Source organism: Muscardinus avellanarius (assembly GCF_963383645.1).
Source record: "Muscardinus avellanarius genome assembly, chromosome: 6".
NCBI classification, from domain to species: domain Eukaryota; kingdom Metazoa; phylum Chordata; class Mammalia; order Rodentia; family Gliridae; genus Muscardinus; species Muscardinus avellanarius.
Genome location: NC_137791.1, coordinates 12,905,037 through 12,929,440, shown reverse-complemented (window position 1 = coordinate 12,929,440; position 24,404 = coordinate 12,905,037). Strand labels below are relative to the sequence as shown.

General features: G+C 39.5%; 1 protein-coding gene across 1 annotated transcript in view; it reads right to left on the bottom strand.

The window, feature by feature from the left end:
* NAA15 (N-alpha-acetyltransferase 15, NatA auxiliary subunit) overlaps positions 1 to 24,404 on the bottom strand; it is a gene marked incomplete at both ends in the record, with an annotated part of 82,727 nt that overhangs the window by 33,219 nt on the left and 25,104 nt on the right. The window contains 6 exons of the mRNA XM_080697433.1: positions 310 to 429; positions 5,293 to 5,446; positions 7,573 to 7,707; positions 9,845 to 10,002; positions 12,462 to 12,566; positions 15,530 to 15,614. Coding sequence (XP_080553559.1) covers positions 310 to 429; positions 5,293 to 5,446; positions 7,573 to 7,707; positions 9,845 to 10,002; positions 12,462 to 12,566; positions 15,530 to 15,614 — 757 coding nt within the window. The remainder of the gene's footprint in view (positions 1 to 309; positions 430 to 5,292; positions 5,447 to 7,572; positions 7,708 to 9,844; positions 10,003 to 12,461; positions 12,567 to 15,529; positions 15,615 to 24,404) is intronic.

The following is a 24,404-nucleotide window of genomic DNA, read 5'->3' as shown; positions in this document are numbered from 1 at the left end:
TTTTCCCCTGCAGTACTGGGGATGGAACCCAGGAGCATTCTATCTCCGAGCTACACCCCCAGCCCTATTTTTTATTCTTTATTTTGAAACACTGTCTGAGTTGCAAAGGACCTCATCAAACAGTTGAGGCTGTCGTGAATCCAGATCCTTCTGTCTCAGCCTCCCAAGTACTGGGATGACAAGCATGCGCCACCACACCTGGCTTGAACCAATTCTTTAACAGTACTTTTCTAGTTGTGATTTTTAATGATTTAACAAAATATATACTAATAAAGAAGCAATTAAGATTTGGTAAAAGTTAAACACTACCTGGCTTCAGTGCTTTTTCTAAGCCTTTGTAATAGGCCCAGTTTTCAGGATTTCGCTCTTGTAATCCTCTGTAAACATCAGCGGCATCTTCTAAACGACACAATTGCAACAGAAGTTCCCCTGATTTAAAAAAAAAAAAAAACTAAAATATCAGAAAATTCTTCTAATTGTCAACTTTTCTCAAATTTCCTAAGACCTCATTACAAGTGAATGTTGAAAAATGGATGGACCCAGTACCCTTCCAGGTCCCCATCTCCCTTAACAAAGACCATTAATCATGTTATTTAAAATGCCATCCTCTTCACATCCTAAATTTACTCAAGGATTCTGTCCAAATCCAAGCCACATTCCCAACATGCACCAAATACCTATCACCAAAAGTATCATCTACTTCCCAAATATTTCTTGTATCATAAAACAACTTCAACATCCAAGTTAATGACATAATTTAATACCCTAAGCCGGGCATGGTGGCACATGCTTGTAATCCCAGCATTTGGGAGGCTGGGAGAGAAAGATCATGGTTCGCAGACAGCCTCAGCTACTTAATGAGGCCCTCTGCAACTTAGTTAGACCCTGTTTTAAAATAAAGAATAAAAAATAAGGTTGGGAGTGTAACTCAAGAGATAGAAAGCCCCTGGGTTCCATCCCCAGCACCAAAAAAAAAAAAAAAAAAAAAAAAGAGCATTTATTTTTAGCCGGGAATGGTGACTCATGCTTGTAATCCCAGAGCTTGGGAGGCTGAGACAGGAGGATAGCACAGGTTCAAAGCCAGCCTCAGCTATTTAGTGAGGCTCTCAGCAACTTAGTGAGATCCTATTTCCAAATAAAGTATAAAATAGGTCTGGGAGTATAGCCTAGAGGTAGAAAAGCCCCTTGGTTCCATCCCCAGTATCCACAAGAAATAATACCCTGAAACTTGATGATACCTGAAATTACCCATAAAACAATCTGCAGTAGAAGCCCATGTCCTGGCCACATTCAAAACTACCTATTTTTTTATCTATTCCACCAACCAAACAAGCACCCTGCTTTCAGCATAACTGTCCAATTTTTCTTCCTGTCTCAGTAACCCTGTTTCAATCCCTTTCTTCAGGCCTATCAGCAAATCACACATTCACTACTTGTCTTCTCCAAACTGTGTGACCAGTCACTCCCTGAGTTACATCAGCATCAGCAGTCTAAGTAACAAAGTAATTTCAAACCAAGGTTACCATGTTTATCCCACCAATTTTAAAGCCTAAAAAAATTCCAACTGCTTGCTGAACATTTTCTACTGGGAGATTCCTTTTCTTTCTTTCTTTTTTTTTTTTTTCTTTATTATGATTTTTTTTTTTTTTTGGTGGTGGTGCTGGGGGTGGGACCCAGGGGCTTTTCTACCTCCAGGCTATACTCCTAAACCTATTTTATACTTTATTTGGAAACAAGTTCTCAGTAAGCTGCTGAGAGCCTCACTAAGTAGCTGAGGCTGGCTTTGAACCTGTGCAATTCTCCTGTCTCAGCCTCCAAAACACTGGGATTATAAGCGTGCGCCGACACACTCGGCTTTAGCGAGCTGTTTCTAACTGAATCCTCTGTGTTATAAAAATAAATTGCCTTGTTTTGCTCATACCCTGTAATAGTTTCAAAACAAGGATATTCCATTTAAAGAATGGATGCCTGACCCAGACTGGATGGCTCATGACTATACTCCCAGCTACTTCCAGCTGAGGCGAGAGGAGCACTTGAGTCCAGGAATTCGTGGTGACAACATAATGAGACAACAAAATGGATGTATTACTGAGTCATTTCACTGAATCAATTTTTGTTTGCAATTGTTTTTCCTACATTAAAAATATTCATTGTGACTTCCGGGAAGATGGCGATGGAGAAAAGCGGGGCTTATGAACCCCGCTAACAACCAAGCTCTATTACCATAAAATCAGCGCCTTTCATAGCCAGAAAACACCATCAGCAGAGAAACAAAAAATGTAAATACAAGGGACAGAGAAAAAGAGGGCTGGAAAAACAAGACACCAGAAAGAAACCAGACTGCAGTGCTGCGGCCGGAGTCGCGGCGCAGAGCAGCGGGTGCCATCTTCTTTTGCAGCACCAGGCTCCAGAGAGGAGGGGAACCCAGAACGGAGCTCAGAGCCACAGAGGAGAAACACTGGCCTCACGCCCGAGGACGCGGCAGCAGCGCCTTACTGCCAGCGGCAGCGGTGAATTCACCGGACAGCTCTAGACCAACGCACTCAACAGCCCACCAGGCTCCAGAGCGGAGCAGCGGACAGCAAGCCGAGGTGAGCTGCTGCAGAAAGGCCGGGCGGAATTCAGCAGATTTTTTGGCGCAGGAAGCGTCTGTCTATAGCTCCCAGGGGCTGGGCTTAGCAAACTCTGCAGGAACTCAGAGCGGAGCTCAAAACCAGAGAAGATATATGCCAACCTCACGGCTGAGGGCATGACAGCGGTGCCATACTGCCACCGGCGGCAGCAGCAGCGAATTCACTGAGTCCACTACAGCTCCATCAGCACACTAAACAACAGTGAGTCAAACTGCAGCCCCCAAAGAAGAAATCCCAGTACTGTATTCCCAGGGACTTGACCCAGTGGGGGAATGGTGGTGGCAGAGATATCACACCATAGGAGAACACCCAACCTGGCACCCCCCATGGTCTAAAGCAGCCTCGATTGACTCCCTCGGTCTGAGACTCTGCGATACAGCCTAGTAAAGGAGTAGTGGGGACTGAGATACCACAGACTCAAGATCCAGAGCACCTTAAGTGAAGTCGTAGTGACCCAAGGGAAGAACCCAGAGAAGGCACAAACTTCCTAAATCATGGGAAAGAGGAATAACAATGGAGCAATGAATGCCCACAACCCCACAACATCAGAACCTGATAAAACAGAAATTCAGAGATTTCTAGAAGATCAAATCAGGAAAATAACTGTAGAAATAATAGAGGTGTTTCGAAAAGAATTCAGAGAGAGCCAAAAAGAGATAAAGGATGCAATTAATGAAGTAAAGGCCTCAATTCAAAGTACAAACAACCGATTAGACCACAGAGAAAATAGAATCTCGCTCTTAGAAGATGATCATTCCAAAAATGAACGCATAGTTTCTAATTTAGAAAAAAAAATCCGACAGCAGGAATCTGACATTGAAGAAATATGGGCCCATTTTAAGAGAGCTAACCTAAGAATAATTGGAATAGAGGAGGGAAAAGAAGGTGAAACCAAAGGGATCAACAATCTCTTCAAGGAAGTAATAGCAGAAAATTTTCCAAACATATAGCAAGAGGTCGATATACAGGTCCAGGAAACTTATAGAACTCCCTTTAGACAGGACTGGAGAAGAGGATCCCCATGCCACATAATTGTCAAAATGACCAATGTGAAAGCCAAGCAGAGAATCTTAAAGGCAACAAAAACAAAGGGCCAAGTGACATTCAGAGGCAAACCAATTAGAATCACTCCAGACTTCCCAAACCAAGTCATGAGAGCCAGAAGGGCTTGGAGTAACATATTCCAAACTCTTAAAGAAAACAACTTCCAGCCAAAAATTTCCTACCCAGCAAAACTTTCTATCAAATTAGATGGGGAAATAACAAGCTTTCAGGACAAACATAAACTGAAGGAATTTATGTCTTCAAATCCAGCGCTAGAGAAAATACTCAAAGAGATTAACTACAAAGAAGAATTAGGTAACACACACCAGAACCAGAGAAACAAGATTTTCCATCCAACAACCAAGATAGGTTATCTGTGGAGATTTATTATTTATGTTAGTCTTTTACATATCTCTAAATTGTATTGTTTGCTTTTATTGTTGCTAATTTTTAGGATTTCTAGTTGGAATATTAATATACCTTCAGATATAGTATTTGGAAATATTTTATCCCATTCTATTAGTAACTTTTAACTCTGTTTACATTGTCTTTGGATATACAATATGTTTTTTATTTTTTAGGGAGTTTGTTTACCCTTCTGTTGCCTGTGCCATTGAAATCATATCCAAGAAATCGCTGCCAATTTCAATGTTGTGAGGTTTTATGACCCAGATTTTCTTCTAAAAGTTTATAGTCTTAAGATTTATATTTAGGTCTTTTATCTATTTTGAGTTAATATTTGTATATGGTGCTAGGTAAGGGTCCAATTTTATTCTTTTTCATGTAATTATTATTTTTCAACAATATTTAGTTAAAAGATTAGTATTTCCTCCACCAAATGTTTGTGGAAACCTTGTCAAAAATAACTTGACAATATATGGAAGAATTTATTTCTAGGCTTTTATTTAACTCCAATGGTTTATATATCTGCCTTTAAAACAGTACTACACTGTTTCAATTATTGTAGCTTTATATGGTTTGAAATCAGAAAATATACATCTTCTAGCTTTGTTCTTTTTCGAGATCGTTTTGGGTATCTAGAGTCCATATTCCATATTAGGATAGATTTTTTTCTGACAAATAAATAAATAAATGTATGATAGTTTCACCTAAAAAAAAAGAAAAGAAAAAATATTCTCTGGTAAGAAAGAAAACAAAAAGAAATATTGAAATGTTATCTTTAAGTCATCAAAAGCTTGGTATCAGACAAATGAAACTGTTATGTGAGATTATCATTGTTAATTGTGGATAAACTGCTATAATACTAGATGTCAATCACTATGCCAAGCATGGGGAAGGAGGGATAGGGAGGGAACGGGGTAGGGATCGGGTAGGGGCTAATTGGGCGATGTGTGCATGTAGGTCTACAAAAGTTATTTTTTTTATCCCATTATGATGTATGAATACAGTGCACCAATAAAAAAAATTAAAAATAAAAAAAATATTCATTAAGTATATATTTCCCCGCATTACAATTGTTCAAAGTATGTAAGTAGTAGATTTTCCATCATCAATAAGTTGAATTATACTCAACTGTCAGCAGAAAGTAGATAACTTACCAGCCTTCCTCTCTGCTATAATTAATTAGAATAAATGACATTCTTTTAAAATATACCTTTGGTTTCTTCTACAGCAAGTTTATCACAAATCTGCTTTTCATAGGTACAAAGATGTTCCAAGGCTTCTCTATAGAGACCTGCTTCCCGAAGAACTTGATTTTGATATAAAAGGAGTTCACTATATTCATAATCCACTTTATCAGGGGATGTCTGTACACGAACACAAGGAATACTCAGTAAGAATTTTGTTTTCCTTCAGAAAATGATTCACATACTCAAAAACAAAACATTAAAGGATAACATATGGTTAATAAAACCATTTTTTAAAAATTTCAATATTAAACCGGGTGTGGTGGCTCACGCTTGTAATCCCAGCATTCAGGAGGCTAAGACCGAAGGATCATGGTTCACAGACAGCCTCAGCTACTTAGTCAGACCCTCTGCAATTCAGTGAGACTCGGTTTCAAAATAAAGAATAAAAAATAGGGCCGGGGCTGTAGCTTGGAGGTCTAATGCCCCTGGGTTCCATCCCCAGACCCGCAAAAAAAAAAAAAAAAAAAAAAAAAAAAAAAAAAAATCACTATTAGCTGGGTGTGGTGGCGCACGCTTGTAATCCCAGCACTTAGGAGGCTGAAACAGGAGGATCACACAGGTTCAAAGCCAGCCTCAGCTACTTAATGAGGCTCTCAGCAACTTAGTGAGACCCCTGTTTCCAAGCCTGGGACCCCAGCACCACAAAAAAATATAAAATGAATAAAAGAATTATCCATAGTTCTTACATATAATAAGTAAGTGGAGTAGGGAGCTCTTAATGGTAGAATACAAAATAATAAATCTGAAAGTAATGAGTCAGAGAATCCCCATTTTGCAGCTAACATAGTAATTACCCCCCCCCCCGTGGTGGGGATGAAACACAGGGGCATTCTGCCTCCAAGCTACACCCCAGGCTTATTTTATTTATTTTGAAAAAGGTCTCACTAAGTTGCTGAGGGCCTATATAAGTAGCTAAGGCTGGGCCGCGAACCTGAGATCCTCCTGTCCTAGCCTCCCAAGTACTGGATTACAAGCATGTGCCACCATACAATACTTGATTCAGGCAAGAATTATAACAAATAAATGCTAAATTAAATAATAATAATACATGGTTATTAATAAATAATAATAAGTGGTGAAAGTGTGTTGAGGAATATGCTGTTCAGTTTCAAGCTGTTTGTTAAATACAAAGCAAAAAAAAAAAAAAAAAAAAAAAAAAACAAGTTTATAGTGCAAATACCACCTTCACATGGTAATAGTAAGTCAATGGAACAACCTGACACCACAGGCCCCTAGATGTGCGGGACCCACCATTGATGTGAAGGCCCCATCATTTTCCTCAGGTTTCCTGCCAAAAATGCCTACCTATATCAAATACTGAGGAAATATCAAATCCAAACTGAAGGACATTTTGCCTTGTGCTCTCCAAAAATATCAATGTCAGTCGGGCGTGGTAGCGCACACTTGTTATCCCAGTGCTTGGGAGGCTGAGACAAGAGGATCACACAATTTTGAAGCCAGCCTCAGCTACTTAGGGAGGCTCTCAGCAACTTAGTGAGACCCTGTTCCCAAATAAAATATAAAATAGGTCTGGGAGTATAGCCCGGAAGTAGAAATGCCCCTGGGTTCCACCTTAGTACCACACACACACACACAAATCAATGTCAGTCGGGCGTGGTGGTGCACGCTTACAATCTCAGTGCTTGGGAGAATGAAATAGGAGGATCACAGGTTCTTGGCCAGCCTCAGCTAGTTAGTGAGGGCCTCTGTAACTTAGTGAGACTCTGTTTCAAAACAAAGAATAAAAAATAGGGCAGGGGCTATAGCTTAGATGTAGAATGCCCCTAGGGTTCAATCCCCAGTAGTACAAAAAAAGAAAGAAAAAGATGTCATGAAATGCAAAGAATATCTGTAAATTATTACAGATTAAAGAGAATTGATAATCATATGAAAGGTAAAATTACAAACCAGACTCTGGACTGAGAAGTCTTGCTAAAAAGAATATAACTAGAAGAATTAGTAAAATTTAAACTGACAAATACATAGTTATCGTTAGAAAAGATGTACCAACGCATTGAGGGGTTGAAGAACATGGTGGCTGCAATTACTTTCGTGATATAGTTATTGAGATTTTAAAGTAAATGTATCAAATACTGACCATTAATGAATGAATGAACTCCTATGTGGAGTTCGTTGTACTTTGTATTTTGAAACTATTTCAAAATAAGACCTTAGCCAGATTACATATACTTCTTTTGGTTATACTTAGACTCAGACCTAGTGAACTGATTTCTTTTAATTACCTGTTGTGTTTTCCTAAATTCTTCTAAAATCTTTGCTGCCATTTCATAATCTTCTAATAAATGGTAAGCAATAGCATAACCAATCCATGATGCTCTCTGCGCAGGTCGAAGCTGAAGTAATTGATACCTCGTTTCCTTCAAGAGGAAAAAAACACTTTTCCTTAGGTTTACAGTTAAAGCAAATGCTCCTGTAAAAGACTGTATTAAGCCGGGTATGGTAGCACACGCTTGTAATCCCAGCATTCAGGATGCTCAGACCGGAGGAATGCAATTTGCGGACAGCCTTAGCTATTTATTGAGGCCCTCTCCAACTTACTGAGACCCCGTTTCAAAATAAAGAATAAAAAAATAGGACTGGGGGGTGGGGTAGCTCAGAGGTCAAATGCTCCTGGTTTCCATCCCCAGACCCACAAAAAATAAAGAAAGAAAGAGAGAGAGAGAGAGAGACAGACAGACAGACAGACAGACATTATTAAACTGGGCAGAGTCACACACACATCTATAACCACAGTGACTCAGGAAGCTAAGGCAGGAGTATTACAAGTTTGAGACCTGCCTCAGCAACTTAGTGAGATTCTATCTGAAAATAAAAAATAAACAAGCCTCTGAGTTCTATCCCCAATGAGAGAGAGAGAGAGAGAGAGAGAGAGAGAGAGAGAGAGAGAATATGAATATATGAGCTAGCTAAAAAGATTATATTAATTTATCCCAAACACTAAGCATTTTGCAAAACAGTGCTGGGATAGAAAATAATTCCAGGCCGGGTGTGGTGGCACACGCTTGTAATCCCAGCATTTGGGAGGCTGAGATAAGAGGATCTGAGTACGCAGACAGCCTCAGCTACTACTTAGTGAGGCCACTCAGTGAGACCCTGTCTCAAAATAGGGCTGGTGGTATAGATCACCGGTAGAATGCCCCTGGGTTCCATCCCTAGTACTGGAAGGAAGGAAAGAAGAAAGTTCCAAACATCCACATTTTGTAGCTTAATAAAGCCAAAGAAATTCAAGTTAATTCGTACAATAAAGCCTCCAATCTAATTTTATTGACTATTAAAAAATGTAAAGACCAAATATTCTTCTCTCTTTCAAAACTTATATACTCCAAGAACAAAGATAAGATGAATAAAGATAGTATTACAAAGGAAAAAATTTTCAAGGTTTCCTTAGAAAATAGCATCTAACTACTGAGCAACAATAGAGAAACCAGCTCAGCAGGTACTATCATGGAGAGGGGGTAATAAAATACAGAAATTAATTAAATCCAAGACTCATTTGAGAGTTAAAATTGCTATTAAAAGCTGGGCGTGGTGGTGCATGCTTGTAAACCCAACATTTGGGAGGTTGAGACCGAAGGATCGCAGTTTCTGGACAGCCTCAGCTACTTAGTGAGGCCCTTTGCAACTCAGTGAGACCCTGTTTCAAAATAAAGAATAAAAAATAAAGAATAAAAAATAAAGAATAAAAAATAGGCCTGGGGGTATAGCTTGGAGGTAGAATGCCCTTGGGTTCCATCCCTAGTACCACTTACAAAAAAAAAAAAAGCTAATAAAAAACCAAAGCCAAACATGAGTCTCAATGAATATAAAAATAAACAAAATTACTTTTCAGATAATATGGTAAGTAGGTTAAGAGCTCAGTGGTAAAGAGCTTGTCTAGCATGTCTGAGGCCCTAGGTCCCACCCCTAGCACTACAAAAAAAAGAGAGGGAGAGAAGAAAGAATGAAAGGGGAGAAAGCAAAGAGAAGAGAAAATGTTGGAAGTTATAGTTACAAGATGTTAACATCAGACAAAGACATTATCTAAATTAGGAGTTGTTAATATTATTATTAATTATTATTATTTATTAATATTAATATTTTGGGGTGGTACTAGGAATTGAGCCTAGAAACATTCTACTGGCCCTATTTTTTATCTGAAATAGGGTCTCACTAGTTTGATGAGTCTCACTACTTGCTGAGGCTGGCCAGGAACCTTTGAAGCTTCTGTCTCAGCCTCCCAAGTACTGGAATTACAGGCATGCGCCACCATACCCAGCATTATATGAGGAGTATTGATGTTTCATCAACAAATTGATGTGATCAACCTACAATGTAATCCAGATCAGCCTTGCAAGAATAGAATTAACATCTGACTATTCCAATCATAGACCTAACCACCATAAAAATACAGCAAATTTACTCTTCAAAAACGAAATGGAAATTTTATCAAAGTACCTGAAGTTTTAAAGAACAGTATATTCCTCTTAGAAGGAATGTATTCAGTATTTTACTTACCCTATAACCCTCAAGATCTCGCATTTGAATCTGTAATAAGGAAAGGTCCCTTAATATTTGAAGATTGTCTTTATCCCATTTTAGTGCATTTCTGTAACACTTAATGGCTTCATCATACTTCTTGTCTGACCGTTGAAGAAGGCCATAAACATGCCAACCTAAAGAATTTAGTTAAGGATACAACCTGCAAGTCAAGAAATTCTATTCCAAATGAAATTCCATGAAACTTAGAGAAACTTAATAAGGGGGAGAATACAAATTAACACAGTAGAAAAAGACCACAACTTTTGAAGCCAGAGAAAATCAGGCCTACCCTGCCATATTAACTCTGTAACCCTAAACAAGCTAATCTCATTAAATTTCTTCCCTTATAAAATATATAAAAAAATAATCTAGCCGTGCTTGGTGGCTCACGCTTGTAATCCCCGCACTTGGGAGGCGGAGACAGGAGGGTCGCGCAGGTTCAAAGCCAGCCGCTCAGGCTTAATAGACCCTGTTTCCAAACATAAAAAAATATATAAAATAGGTCTGGGAGTGTAGCCCGGAGGTAGAAGGGCTTCCAGGAACCTCAGTACCACCAAAAACAACAAAAATAATAATAATAATCTATGGTAAAGTGCTCAATAGGTGGCACAAAGCAAAAATGCAATAAATGCACAGAATTATCTTATTAAAATGAAACGGAGGCCAGGCGTGGTGGTATACACTTGTAATCCCAGTATTTGGAAGGCTGAGACAGGAGGATCGCAAGCCTCAGCAGCTTGGTGAGGCTCTCAGCAACTTAGTGAGACCCTGTTTCCAAATAAAATATAAAATAGGTCTGGAGGTATAGCACTGAGGTAGAGGCCCCTGTTATTCATCCCCAGTACCACAAAAATAAATAAATAAATAAATAGCTCCCCATGTTATATAACTATGCGTTATGTAAAATTTTTTCTTTGGCTAACAAGGTCTGTAGTACAATACTTAGCATAGTGCAAAGTTCCTAAAACTCAACCACATGTAAAAAATCAAAGCATTAATTCACTTAATAAATATTAAAGATTCTTAATACTTAGGGTGTAGGTGAGCAAAATAAGTCTCTTACATTCAAAGAACTTGAATTTAGTAAAATATGTAGTTAAGTAAACAAAATGATAATGAGTTGTAAATAAAAGAGAACATTCTACTCCTCTGTTAGGCTTTTTTTACTTTAAATCTAAATTACTGCACTAGTCACTCGATCCTATTACCTTGAACTCTCTTCTTTTATTCTATTCTCCTATAGCAATCTTTCTAAAACATATAATCGAGGGGGGAAAAAACCACTTCCCTTTCCAGAAATGTGTAACGTTTCTCTCAGATTATGCTTAAATTTTTCAATCTAACAATTTTTAGGACAGGGCCCCTCAAAAGTGTCAGTAAAATACAGAATGTTTAAAATGGCAGGGGTGAGCTGGGCGTAGTGGCGCACGCTTGTAATCCCAGCGTTTGGGAATCTGAGACAGGAGGGTCGTGGTTCGCAGACAGCCTCAGCTAATTAGTGAGGCCCTTTGCAACTCAGTGAGACCCTGTTTCAAAATAAAGAATAAAAAAAAATAGGGCTGGAGATGGAGCTCGGAGGTATAATGCCCCTGGGTTTCGTCGCCAGTGCTTTAAAAAATAACACACACAAAAATGGCATGGGTAGCTAAAACTCTATATTAATATTACAAATATTAACTGAAAAATAATCTTGCTCATAGTAAAAATGACAGAGTAAGGCTTAACAAAATCCTCTTGGCTAGGGGAAACATATCTTAAACGCTAATGTGAACTGGGTCTGGTGGTGCATGTTTGTAATCCCAGTACTTGGGAGTCTGAGATAAGAGGGTCACACGTTTGCCTCCAGTCTCCGCATCACAAGAAGGCCCTTTGCAACTCTAGTGAGACCCTATTTCAAAATAAAATATAAAACAGGGTAGAATGCCCCTGGTTTCAATCTCACCCCCCAAAAGAGAAAACACTGAGTGAAGTACATTACACTCCAAAGTCTATGCTCCAGAAGAGGACGTTATAATGTGAGCGTGAGATCGCTTATTATATGTTCTTCTCTAAAGTCACAACCATGACAAACCTGTGTGATGCTGTAACCAAACATCTAAGCTGGATAACTTACAAACAACAGAAATGGATTGGTCATAATTTAGGAGGCCCAGAAGTCCAAGATAAGCACCAGCAAATTCAGCATCTGGGGAAGCTTGCTCACTGCTTCCTGGATGACACCTTCCAGTCGTGTCCTAACAGGGCCAAAAAGGACAGGCAAACTCCGTCTCTTTCAAAAGGACATTTGTCCCACTTAAGAAGGTCCCATTCTCATGACACTTTCCCTTCTCAAAGACCTCTCCCCATCACTGCACATCAGTGATTCCATTTCAACCTGAGTGTTCAGGGATATAAGCTCTCAGACCTTAGCAATGCTTCCTCTCTTTTTGAAAAGTAGGAAGCACTTCCATAGATAAGGCAATCGCTATTACTCAATATAAGAAAGAATTTCCTCTGAAATTTTACATTAAGGATCTAAAACTCCTGACTCTTGAACTGCTGACTTAGCTCAAAACACCCTACTCAATTCTCAAACATATTTCAAAAAGGATACACACATGACTCTTCAAGTCATTTCTCAAACCTCTACGAACCAATTCATAAGCTTCTTCCTTTTTTCCCAAACAGTTCAATGTTAATCCTTTCATAGCCAGAGTTTCTATTTTTAATAACAAAGAAAAAAGAAAGGTAAAGGACATTAAACATTAAAAATAAAAATAATTAATAACAGAAAAGCTAACCATACTATCAGAAACATGCTGCATTCAATTAAAAATTTCAAGGAGATTTCTGGGACATTTTTTCACTTTGTATAGAATTAAAATAATTTCAAAAATTGACAAATCAAGTAAGGATAGATTTCTAGATTCTATTCAAGTTACTCCTAAAATGTTTAAAAACATACAAAATGCATGCATATCTGAGTATAGTCTAGAATTTCATATACTAATGATAATATAATCACTCTATCACTGTTCTTAGAGAAATTCCACAAGATGACCCTATTAAACTGCTTTAAAAATTAAAAGTTTCTTGAAAACAGACTTTATTTCTATGAACCTATGTTATATAAAAGTTAAATACACCCCTCACTGACTAAAACATTCACAGAAACTAATTAAATTTCTGACTTTCATAAATTTATTTTAAAATGACTCTTTGGAGCCAGGGGTGGTGGCGCACCCTTTAATTGCAGCATTCAGGAGGCTGAGACAGTTTAGGATTGCGGTTCATGGTCAGCCTCAGCTACTTAGTGAGGTCCTCTGCAATTAGTGAGACCCAGTTTCAAAAATAAAAATAAAAAATAGGGCAGGGGGTATATCTTTAAGGTGGAATGTCCCTGGATTCCATCCCCAAACCCATACACAAAAAAACCTCTTTGGTATTATTAAATATATCAATTAATAGAAGATGTCAAAAACCTGCCCATTTGCAATGAACATATTAAAATAGTTCTGACGAAAGTTTTCAGGAAAAAAAAATTGTAATTTTATAGTATGTAAAAATAAAGCACAAAAGAACAAAAATGTTCATTATAACTTATCTGCATAACTTTTTTATTGTGTGTGTGGTACTGGGGGTGGAACCCAGGGGCTTTTTCTACCTCCAGGATATACTCCCAGACCTATTTTATACTTTATTTAGAAACAGGGTCTCACTAAGTTGCTGAAAGCCTCACTCAGTAGCTAAGGCTGGCTTCAAACCAGTGCAATCTTCCTCCTATCTTAGCCTCCCTAGCACTGGGATTACAAGAGTCCACCACCACATCCGGTTTATTTGCATAATTTTTAAGACCAAAATTTAAAACTCAGAATAAAATTTAATTAGAAATAAAAGGATTAAGGCCAGGTGTGGTGGCACACACCTGTAATCCCCAGAGTTGGGAGGCTGAGACAGGAGGATCACAGGTTTAAAGCCAGCCTCAGGTACTGAGTGAGGCTCTCAGCAACTTAGTGAGACCCTGTTTCCAAATAAAAAGATAAAATAGGTCTGGGAGTATAGCACGGAGGTAGAAAGCCCCTGGGTTCCACCCTCAGTACCACCAAAAAAAAAAAAGAAAAAAGAAAAAAGAAAAAAGGAGAAAAGAAAAAGAAAACAAAATAAAAGGATTAAAATCAAGGTATATAATTTAAAAACATTTTCAATGAGATTATGACACCTCACATGTAACCTAATTTTCAGGTATGTTAAAATATGGTAGGGGTTGCATTTAGAAATAATGAAACCAGGCGTGGTGGTGCACTATGTAATCTCAGTGTTTGGGAGGCTGAGACAGGAGGATCTTGGTTCTCAGAGAGCCTCAGCTGAGTGAGGGCCTTTGCAACTCAGTGAAACCGTTTCAAATTAAAGAATAAAAAATAGTGCTGAGGGCGTAGCTTGGAGGTAAACTGCCCTGGGTTCCATTCCTGGTACCGCAAAAAAGAAAAAAAATAATAATGAAGTAAGACAGGCATGGTAGCACACACTTGTAATTCCAGTACTTAGGAAGCTGAAATAGGAGGATCACAGGTTCATGGCCAGCCGTGGCAACTTAGTAAGACCCTGCAAAAAAATAAAATAAAAGCCGTGTGTGGTGGCGCACGCTTGTAATCCCAACATTTGGGAGGCTGAGACAGAAGGATCATGGTTGTGGAGAGCCTCAGCTACTTAGTGAGGCCCTGTTTCAAAATAAATAATTTTAAAAAGGGGCTGGGGGTATTGCTCAGAGATAGAATACCCCTTGGTTCTATCCCCAGACCACACACACACAAAAAAAAGACATAGGGAAAATCATACTTTGGAAATAATGAAATAGGGTACTTTTCTATAATAAAATTATCTTTTGACTGTTACTAAGTCACAGTACAGTATGCATATTTACAAATAAATATAAAACAACCTAATATCCACATACAAGCAAAAAGAAATTAACTTTTTTTAACAAGGAAAAGGAGATAAATTTAGGAGATAAAACTCCCATAGTTTTCATCTCCAAACAACTGGGATAAACGTAAACACTGAAATACAGTAAGGAAGGAAATACAGTAAAGGCAGGCAAGAGTAAAGAAAGCCTCCCCTCCCCTTCTATACTAAGAGCACACCAGTCTTTACACATCCTACCTACAAAGGTTTATTTTTCCTGTGCTTCCCACAAGTATAGCCCCACACTTTCTTTCTACTTGCTCTACAAACACCCAGCCATCTACCTTCCTATAGGCAAAAGCTTGCAAACTGTCCAACACTGTAATATACAAATTTCTCAAATTAAAAAAATATGGTCCATAAGCAGACCAAATAGCCACTTCCTGAATAAGCTTATCGTAGAAAACAAAATTCTGCCAGCTTACTGAAAAATGTAAAATAAATCTTAAAGCAAAATTTTACTTAACTAAACACATTGCCCTTTTCAGGTTCTTCCACCTTTCTTATAAACACCTAATACTCAAAAATAAATAAGAACTTAAGTAAAATATGTTACTTTTTTCTTGACATTAAATTCTAGATTTAGTATTATCTCCTCACAGGAGTAAAAATATAGGGCCCATTCTTTCTAGAAAATAAAGCTGGGTACCAAAGGACAACCAGAAAGCCAGACAAGTATACAGTAAGCCTATTGACTTAACTTAAAAGTTTTATTCTTACCTCCATGCTCTGCAAATTTGGGATTGGAGAGGATTTGTTTACAGAACTTCAATCCATTTCTATACTGTTTATGTTCATAACATCTCTGTCAAAACAAAAATAAAAAATGCAGCTTAGCAACAAATGAGAAAACTTTAAATTTAATGTTAAATTTTTAAATTTGTTAAATATAAGAAAATGTTATTTCCATATTCTTTTTTTTTCTTTTCTTTTTTTTGCGGGTCTGGGGATAGAACTCAAGGACATTCGACCTCCGAGCTACCACCCCCAGCCCTATTTTTTATTCTTTATTCTGAAACAGGGCCTCACCACGTAGCAGAGGCTGTCTGTAAACCTTGATCCTCCTGTCTCAGCCTCCTGGTCTCAGCCTCCCGAATGCTGAGATTACAAGTGTGCACCACCATGCCTGGCTAACATTCCCTTTTTACTGAAGTCTTCTAAGCTCAAAGGGCCAAAAGAAAACATTCAAGGGACAGAGGAGACAAAGGCCTACACCACAGCATATCATAGTAAAATTCCAAAGCCTACGAGTAAAAAGGTAACTAAAAACAAGGCAGACTTCTATACGCAGAATGACATCAACTGTCACTTCACTGGTGTCTGGTAGTGCTGGGGATGAAATCCAGGATATTACATGCTAAGCATGAACTCTACTAATAAGCTACATCTGCAGGCCTTTTATTTGAAAATAGTGAAATGTAGCAAGCTAGAAAATAAAGAGTTTTCAAAATTAAGAATGAAAATTAACTTTTAATCTGAGGGCTGAACCCAGGGGCATTCTACCTCCAAGCTATAACCACAGCATTTTTTAAATTTATTTATTTATTTATTTATTTATTTAGGTGATACTGGGGGTGGAATCCAGGGGCTTTTCTACCTCCGGGCTACACTCCCAAACCTATTTTATATTTTATTTGGAAACAGGGTCTCACTAAGTTGCTGAGAGCCTCACTAAGTAGCTGAGGCTGGCTTCGAACCGCGTGATCCTCCTGTCTGAGCCTCCCAAGCACTGGTATTACAGCGTGCGCCACCATGCCTGGCTCACCCACAGCATTATTTTATTTTGAAACAAAGTCTTGCTAGGTTGATGAGAGTCTACTTGCTGAGGCTATCCTCAAATCTGTAATCCTCCTGTCTCGGCCTCCCAAGTATTAAGATTACAAGTGTGCACCACCAGGCCTAGCTAAAATGACATTTTGAAGGATTTTCAGAAAGCCAAACTTTTACACCCATAAACTTTTCCTTAGGAATAGCTTTAAAAGGAATTAAAAGAAAGTCGTAGCCAGGCATGGTGACACACACTTGTAATCCCAGCATTCAGGAGGCTGAGACCGGAGGATCATGGTTCACGGACAGCCTCAGCTACTTAGTGAGGCCCTCCGTAACTTAGAGAGACCCTGTTTCAAAATAAAGAATAAAAACACGGTAGGGGGTGTAGTTCGGTGCCCCCGGGTTCCATCCCCAAACCTGCAAAAAAAAATCTTAAAAGACAATGCAAGATGTTGAAAGCAGGAGATCTAATTCAAAACAAACAAACAAACAAAAAAAAAAAACCAAGAAAACAGACACTTCAAATTAGAACAGTAACAGCTGGACAAGGTGGCACATGCCTGTAATCCCAGTAATTGAGACGCTGAGACAGGAAGATTGCAGGTTCAACTACAGCTTCAGCAACTTAGCAAGACCCTGTTTCTAAAAAGAAGAGTATGTATAGCTCAGAAGTAGAACACCTCTGAGTTCAATCCTCATCACCACACACACACACACACACACACACACACACACACACACATTTATTACTAATAAGCTCATGATAGAAATATAGTTATATTTAAATATTATAAAAACAGGTAGCCAGGAGGGTTGGCGCACGCTTGTAATCCCAGCATTTGAGGAGCTGAGACTGAAGGATCGCAGAGAGCCTCAGCTACTTAGTGAGGCCCTCTGCAACTCAGCAAGACCCTGTTTCAAAATAAAAAATAAAAAATAGGGCTGGGGGTGTACCTCACAGGTAGAATGCCCCTGGGTTCCATACCCAGTACTGAAAATAAATAAATTAATTAAAAAGGACTAAAAATGAGGGCTGGGGGTGTAGCTCGGAGGTAGAATGCCCCTGGGTTCATTCTCCAGTAAAATGCACACACAAGCAACTGACTACAATTTAGTGAGACACTTTCAAAATAAAGAATAAAATATATGGCTGGGGGTGGAGCTCAGAGGTAAAATGATTCTGGGTTCCATCCCCAGTACAGCAAAAAATAAAAATAAAAATAAAAACTTGTATAAGAAGTTGCCACTTGTGAAGAATGAATTTCAGTTTTAATAACCAAAAGAATAAATAAGTAGTGTATCAAAACATGGTGATACAGCCAGGCATGGTGGTGCATGCTTGTAATCCCCCCCCTCCCCGCATGCGCGCTTGGGAGGCTGAGGCAGGAGGATCACACAGGTTCAAAGCCAGCCTCAGCTACTTAGTGAGGCTCTCAGCAACTTAGTGAAACCCTCTTTCCAAATAAAGTGTAAAAATGGGTCTGAGAGTATAGCCGGGAGGTAGAAAAGCCTCTGGGTACCACCCCCAGTAACACACACACACAACACAACAAATAGTGATACATAACTAAGCAAAAAGTTGCGTGGTGGTGCAAGCTTGTAATCCCAGCATTTGGGAGGCTGAGAGTGGAGGATCATGGCTCGTGGACAGCCTAAGCTACTTAGTGAGGCCCTCTACAACTTAGTGAGACCCTGTTTCAAACTAAAGGAATAAAAAATAGGGCAGGGGGTGTGGCTCAGAGGTCAAATGCCCCTGGGTTCCATCCCCAAACCCGCCAAAAAAAAAAAAAAAAAAAACCCTGAAGGACAAAAATCAATACACAAGCAGGGTGTGGTGGTGCATGCTTATAATCCCAGTATTTGGAGCCAGGCGTGGTGGCGCACGCTTGTAATTCCAGCATTCGGGAGGCTGAGACTGGAAGATCATGGTTCGCGGACAGCCTCAGCTACTTAGTGAGGCCCTCTGCAACTCAGTGAGACCCTGTTTCAAAATAAAGAATAAAAAATAGGGCAGGGGGTGTAGCTTGGAGGTCGAATGCCCCTGGGTTCCATTCCCAGACCCTCAAAAAAAAAAAAAAAAAAAAAAAAAATCCCAGTATTTGGGAGGCTGAGACAAGAGGATCATAGGTTAGAGGATAGCTGCAGCAAGACCCTGTTTCAAAAATAAAAACAAAACAGGGCTGCAGGTGTAGCTCAGAGGCAGAATGCCCCTGAGTTCAATCCCTGGTAGCAAAAAGGAAGGAAGGAAGGAAGGAAGGGAGGGAGGATCAACACAAAAAAATCAGTAGCTCTGCTAGACACCAATCAATAGCCAATAACCTGAAACAGGAATCAAGAAAATACCATTTACAATAGCTAAAAAACAAAAAACAAAGAAAAATTTAACAAGAGATGAAACTATATAAATCACTGACAAAAGAAACTAAAGACAAAACAAAATGGAAAGATATCCCATGTTCATTGATTAGAAGAATCAATATTGCTGAAATGTTCTAATGCCTGAAGCATTTCTTAAAAGAAACTCAATGCATTTCCTAAAAAAAATACCACTAACAGAATCTTTTGGTGAACTACTTAGTAAGACTTGAATGTATAGGGTAAAATGCCAAAGAATGATCAGGAAGCAGTGATAGAGAGTTGTAAGAAGCCAGAATAGTGTTAATGACTAACTACAAAAAGGTGGTACCTAAGCAGACATAAACTAGCTCTGGAATATTCTCACATACCATACACAATGTGACTTTATTTTGTATAGCTGAACTTACAACAAGTAGTGAGACTCATCAACCTAGGAAAACTGATTCAAAATTAAAAATAAAGCCAGGCGTGGTGGTACATGATTGTAGTCACAGCATTTGGGAGGCTAAGACAGAAGGGGCGCACTTCGCGAACAGCCTCAGCTACTTAGTGAGACTCTGCAACTCAGTAAGACCCTGTTTCAAAATAAAGAATGAAAAATAGGGCTGGGGTGTAGCTCAGAGGTAGAATGCCTCTAGGCTCCATTCCCAGTATGATGATGATGATGACGACGAAGACAACGGCAACGAAGAAGGAAGAAGAGAAGTAGTAGTAGTAGAAGTAGTAGTAGTAGTAGTAGTAGTAGTAGTAGTAGTATGCAGGGCTGTGGTATAACTCAGTGATAGAATGTGTTTCTTAGCACATACAAGGCCCTAGGTTTTATCACTAGCACCTTAAATAAGTAAATCAGAGCCAGGCATGGTGGCACACACTTGTAATCCCAGTACTTGGGAGGCTGAGACAGGAGGATAGCAGGTTCAAGTAGTTAAGTAGTGAGTTAAGTAGTTAAGTAGTGAGTGAGACTCATAAAACTGGGGAGATCCTGCTTCAAAATAAAAATAAGATTTGGGGTGCTCTAGGTTCAATCCCTAGGATCATAAAAATAAACAGTATAAATTAGATTTCAATATCTTTTCTTTTTTCATAAAAGCTATTGTGTGTGCACGCTTGTAATCCCCGCGCTTGGAGGCTGAGACAGGAGGATCACGCAGGTTCAAAGCCAGCCGCAGCTACTTAGTGAGGCTCTCAGCAACTTAGTGAGACCCTGTTTCCAAATAAAATATAAAATGGGTCTGGTAGTATAGCCCGGAAGTAGAAAGCCTCTGGGTTCCACCTCCAGTACCACCAAAAAAAAAAAAAAGCTATTGTGTGTGTGTGTGTGTGTGTGTGTATTGCTAGGGATTAAACCCAGGGGGGCGTTCTACCTCTGAGCTATACCCCCAGCCTAATTATTTTTTCTTTATTTTGAAACAGGGTCTAAGTTGCAGAGGGCCTCACTAAGTAGCTGAGGCTGGCCGAACACCTGGATCCTCCTGCCTCAGCCAAGTACTAAGATTACAAGGGTGCACCAACACACCCAGCTTGAAAGCACTACTTTTACAAGAGATTATTTGTTACAAATGAGAGTATTCTTCCCAAAAAGAAAAAAATAGCAAATATTCAATGTAGGGCTAATCCCAATACAAATATACTTAAGATCACTGAGACACTTAAAATTAGTTAAAATATTGAAAAGACTGGTAAAATCAGTATGTTTACCTTTTTTTTAAGCAGTTCTGGGGACTGAACCAAGAGGCACTTTATCACTGAACTATACCACGGTCATTTTTATTCTTTATTTTCAGACAGGGTTTTACTACATTGCCCCAGACCTGCCTCAAACTTGTAATCCTCTTGCCTCAGCCTCCTGCATCACTGAAATTACAGATATTTGCTTTTCTTTTTCTTTCTTTCTTTCTTTCTTTCTTTCTTTCTTTCTTTTCTTTCTTTCTTGTGTGTGTGGTACTGGGGGTGGAACCCAGAGGCTTTCTACCTCTGGGCTATACTCCCAGACCTATTTTATATTTTATTTGGAAACAGGGTCTCACTAAATTGGTGAGAGCCTCACTAAGTAGCTGAGGCTGGCTTCGAACCTGTGCAATTCTCCTGTCTCAGCCTCCCAAACACTGGGATTACCAGCGTGCGCCACCACACCCAGCTACTTTTTAATCCCATGCAACACCACCACTGAAGTTTACCCTATATGGAAAGAAAGGTATTGTGACAAGATTTTTTTTTTCCTTTTTTGTAGTAATGGGGATGGTACCCAGGGGTTTTCTATCTCCAGGCTACACTCCCAAACCTATTTTTTATATTTTATTTGGAAACAGGGTCTCACTAAGTAGCTGATATCCTAAATTGCTGAGGTTGGCTTCCAACTTGTGCAGTCCTCTTGTCTAAGCCTCCCAAGTACTGGAATTACAAGCCTGTACCACCATTTTCAACCCAATGCTTCATTCTTAAATCAATAAGCCAAACCAGTAAGTTTTCAGAACTTATTTACTTTTACTCAGGGGGAAAAGAAATAGAAAATACTATATATAGTATACTTTGAGAAAAAGTTTCACATACAACTCACTTAACACAGGTTTTATTCATGTATGTAGGTATGTATGTATGTATGTATTTTGTGGTACTGGGGATGGAACCTGGGGGTGGGGGACATTCTCTGAGCTATACCCTCAGCCCTATTTTTTAGTGGGTTGGTTTTTTTTTTTTGGTGGTGGTACTGGGGGTGGAACCCAGAGGCTTTCTACTTCCGGGCTGTACTCCCAGACCCATTTTATATTTTATTTGGAAACAGGGTCTCACTAAGTTGCTGAGAGCCTCACTAAGTAGCTGAGGCTGGCTTCGAACCTACGCGATCCCCCTGTCTCAGCCTTCCAAGCACTGGGATTTCAAGCCTGTGTGCCACCACGCCCAGCTTTAGTCTTTATTTTGAAACAGAGTCTCAATGAGTTGCAAAGGGCCTCACTAAGTATCTGATGCTGTCCTCGAACTTGGATCCTCCTGTCTCAGCCTCCCAAATGCTGAGATTTCAAGCTGTCCAGGAACCAAAATCCAACTGTCTTAGCCTCTTTTTTTTTTTTTGGTGGTGGTACTGGGGTTCCTGGATGCCCTTCTACCTCCAGGCTACACTCCCAGACCTATTTTTACATTTTTATTTGGAAACAGGGTCTCCTAAGCCAGCGCGCACGGCTGGCTTCGAGCCTGCGCGATCCTCCTGTCTCTGCCTCCCAAGCGCTGGGATTACAAGCGTGCGCCACCACGCCCGGATCTGTCTTAGCCTCTTAAATGCTGGGATTACAAATGTGCACCACCACATCCAGTTCTAATACAGGCTTTATAAAATGGAATAGTAGACAAATATATTTAATTCTCAATAACAAAATTACTACATTGAATAAAAATACAAGTCTACATTCACTTCTCTAAAACTCTTCTGTTTTGGGAATTTTTGAACTTTATTTCCTTCCTTCCTTTCTTTTTTTTTTTTTTTTTTTTTTTTTGTGGTACTCAGGATGGAACCCAGAGGCATTCTATCTCCGAGCTACACCCCCAGCCCTATTTTTTATTCTTTATTTTGAAACAGGGTCTTACTCAGTTGCAGAGCCTAAGTAGCTGAGGCTGTCCTTGAACCGTGATCCTCCTGTCTCAGCTTCCCAAATGGTGGGATTACAAGTGTGCACCACCATGCCCAGTTGAACTTTCAAATTTTTGACTAAAGATATTCCTTGGCATGGAATGAATGGTACAGTACCCTATTTATCCTCCTGCCTATGAGCATATATTAGTTCAAAATTAAAGTTTGAAAAATACCAAAACACTACAGGCTAATATCTTTGACCAGTAATTAAATTTAAAATATTAATGCAGCAGGGCAAGGCCCTCTGCAACTTCCTGAGACCCAGTTACAAAATAAAGAATAAAAAAAAGGCCTGGCATGGTGGCGAACACTTGTAATCCCAGCACTCAGGAGGCTGAGACCAGAGGATCACAGTTCGCGGACAGCCTCAGCTTAGTGAGGCCCTCTGAAACTCAGTTAGACCCAGTTTCAAAATAAAAGAATAAAAACTAGGGCAGGGGGTGTAGCTCGGAGGTTGAATGCCCCTGGGTTCCATCCCCAGAGACCCGCAAAAAAGAAGAAAAAAAAGAAAAAAGAAAAAAATAGGGCAGGGGGTGTAGTTCGGAGGTCAAATGCCCCTGGGTTCCATCCCCAGACCCGCAATAATAAAATAATAATAATAATATAATAATAATAATAATAATAATAACAATAATAAATGCTATGCTATAGAAACAATGAAACAACCCGGGCATGGTGGCACACGCTTGTTATCCCAGCATTCAGGAGGCTGAGATAGGAGGATCGCAGGTTCACAGCCAGCCTCAGCTACTTAGTGAGGCCCTTTGCAACCCAGTGAGACCCTGTTTCAAAATAAAGAATAAAAAATAAAATTCTATGTGCTAAATTCTGGCACCATATACTCTGAAACCTCTGCTTGGAAACGTACAGGAAAAACTACACCAGGTCAAGGTCCCATCACGCATAAAACTGAAGAGTGAATGTGAAAGTAACTGTTTTCTGCTGCTGGGCAAAGCAAACACAGGGTTGTGGTGTCAGAAAGGAAGCAAGGTAAATCCCAAGAAAAGTCTGTTTTTGTCTAGAAGAGGCATTTTCCAGACTGCAGAATAGAAAGGGAGAACTCAAACGGCTCAGCAGTTCCACTAATCTGAGCAGATAAAGAGTGAGAACTGCTGAATAGATAGAATTTATGGAGCAAGGTACCGGACAGAACTGAACAGAAAACAAAACTTCAGAAATCTGCATAGGAATCTCTGAATAAATATTAAACTAGGTAGATACACAGCAAGAGTAGAAGGAACCTAACAACTATTTGTGCTTATATATGGCAAGCAGACATTTGAGTTCCAAACATCCAAGTACGCGACTTCATTAAATACTCCTGGATTCAGCAAAGATCCAGAAAGCCTGCCCCTTACAAGTAGGCTAAAAGAGACCCACCTTTATTAAAGTTTAAAAACAAAATTTGAGCCGGGCGTGGTGGCGCACGCTTGTAATCCCCGCGCTTGGGAGGCAGAGACAGGAGGATGGCGCAGGTTCGAAGCCAGCCGCGCGCACTGGTTTAGGAGACCCTGTTTCCAAAATTGAAATGTAAAAAATAGGTCTGGGAGTGTAGCCCAGAGGTAGAAGGGCTTCCAGGAACCCCAGTACCACCCAAAAAAAAAAAAAAATTGACAATACAAGCAAATTAAATGCCTGCCAAATAAAACCCTTATTAGAAGAGGCAACACAAAGCCGGGCGTGGTGGCGCACACACTTATTATCCAGCATTTGGGAGGCTGAGATAGGAGGATTGCAGGTTCACAGCCAGCCTCAGCTACTTAGTGAGGTCCTTTGCAACTCAGTGAGACCCTGTTCCAAAATAAAATTTAAAAAAAGGGCAGGGGGTGTAGCTCAGAGGTC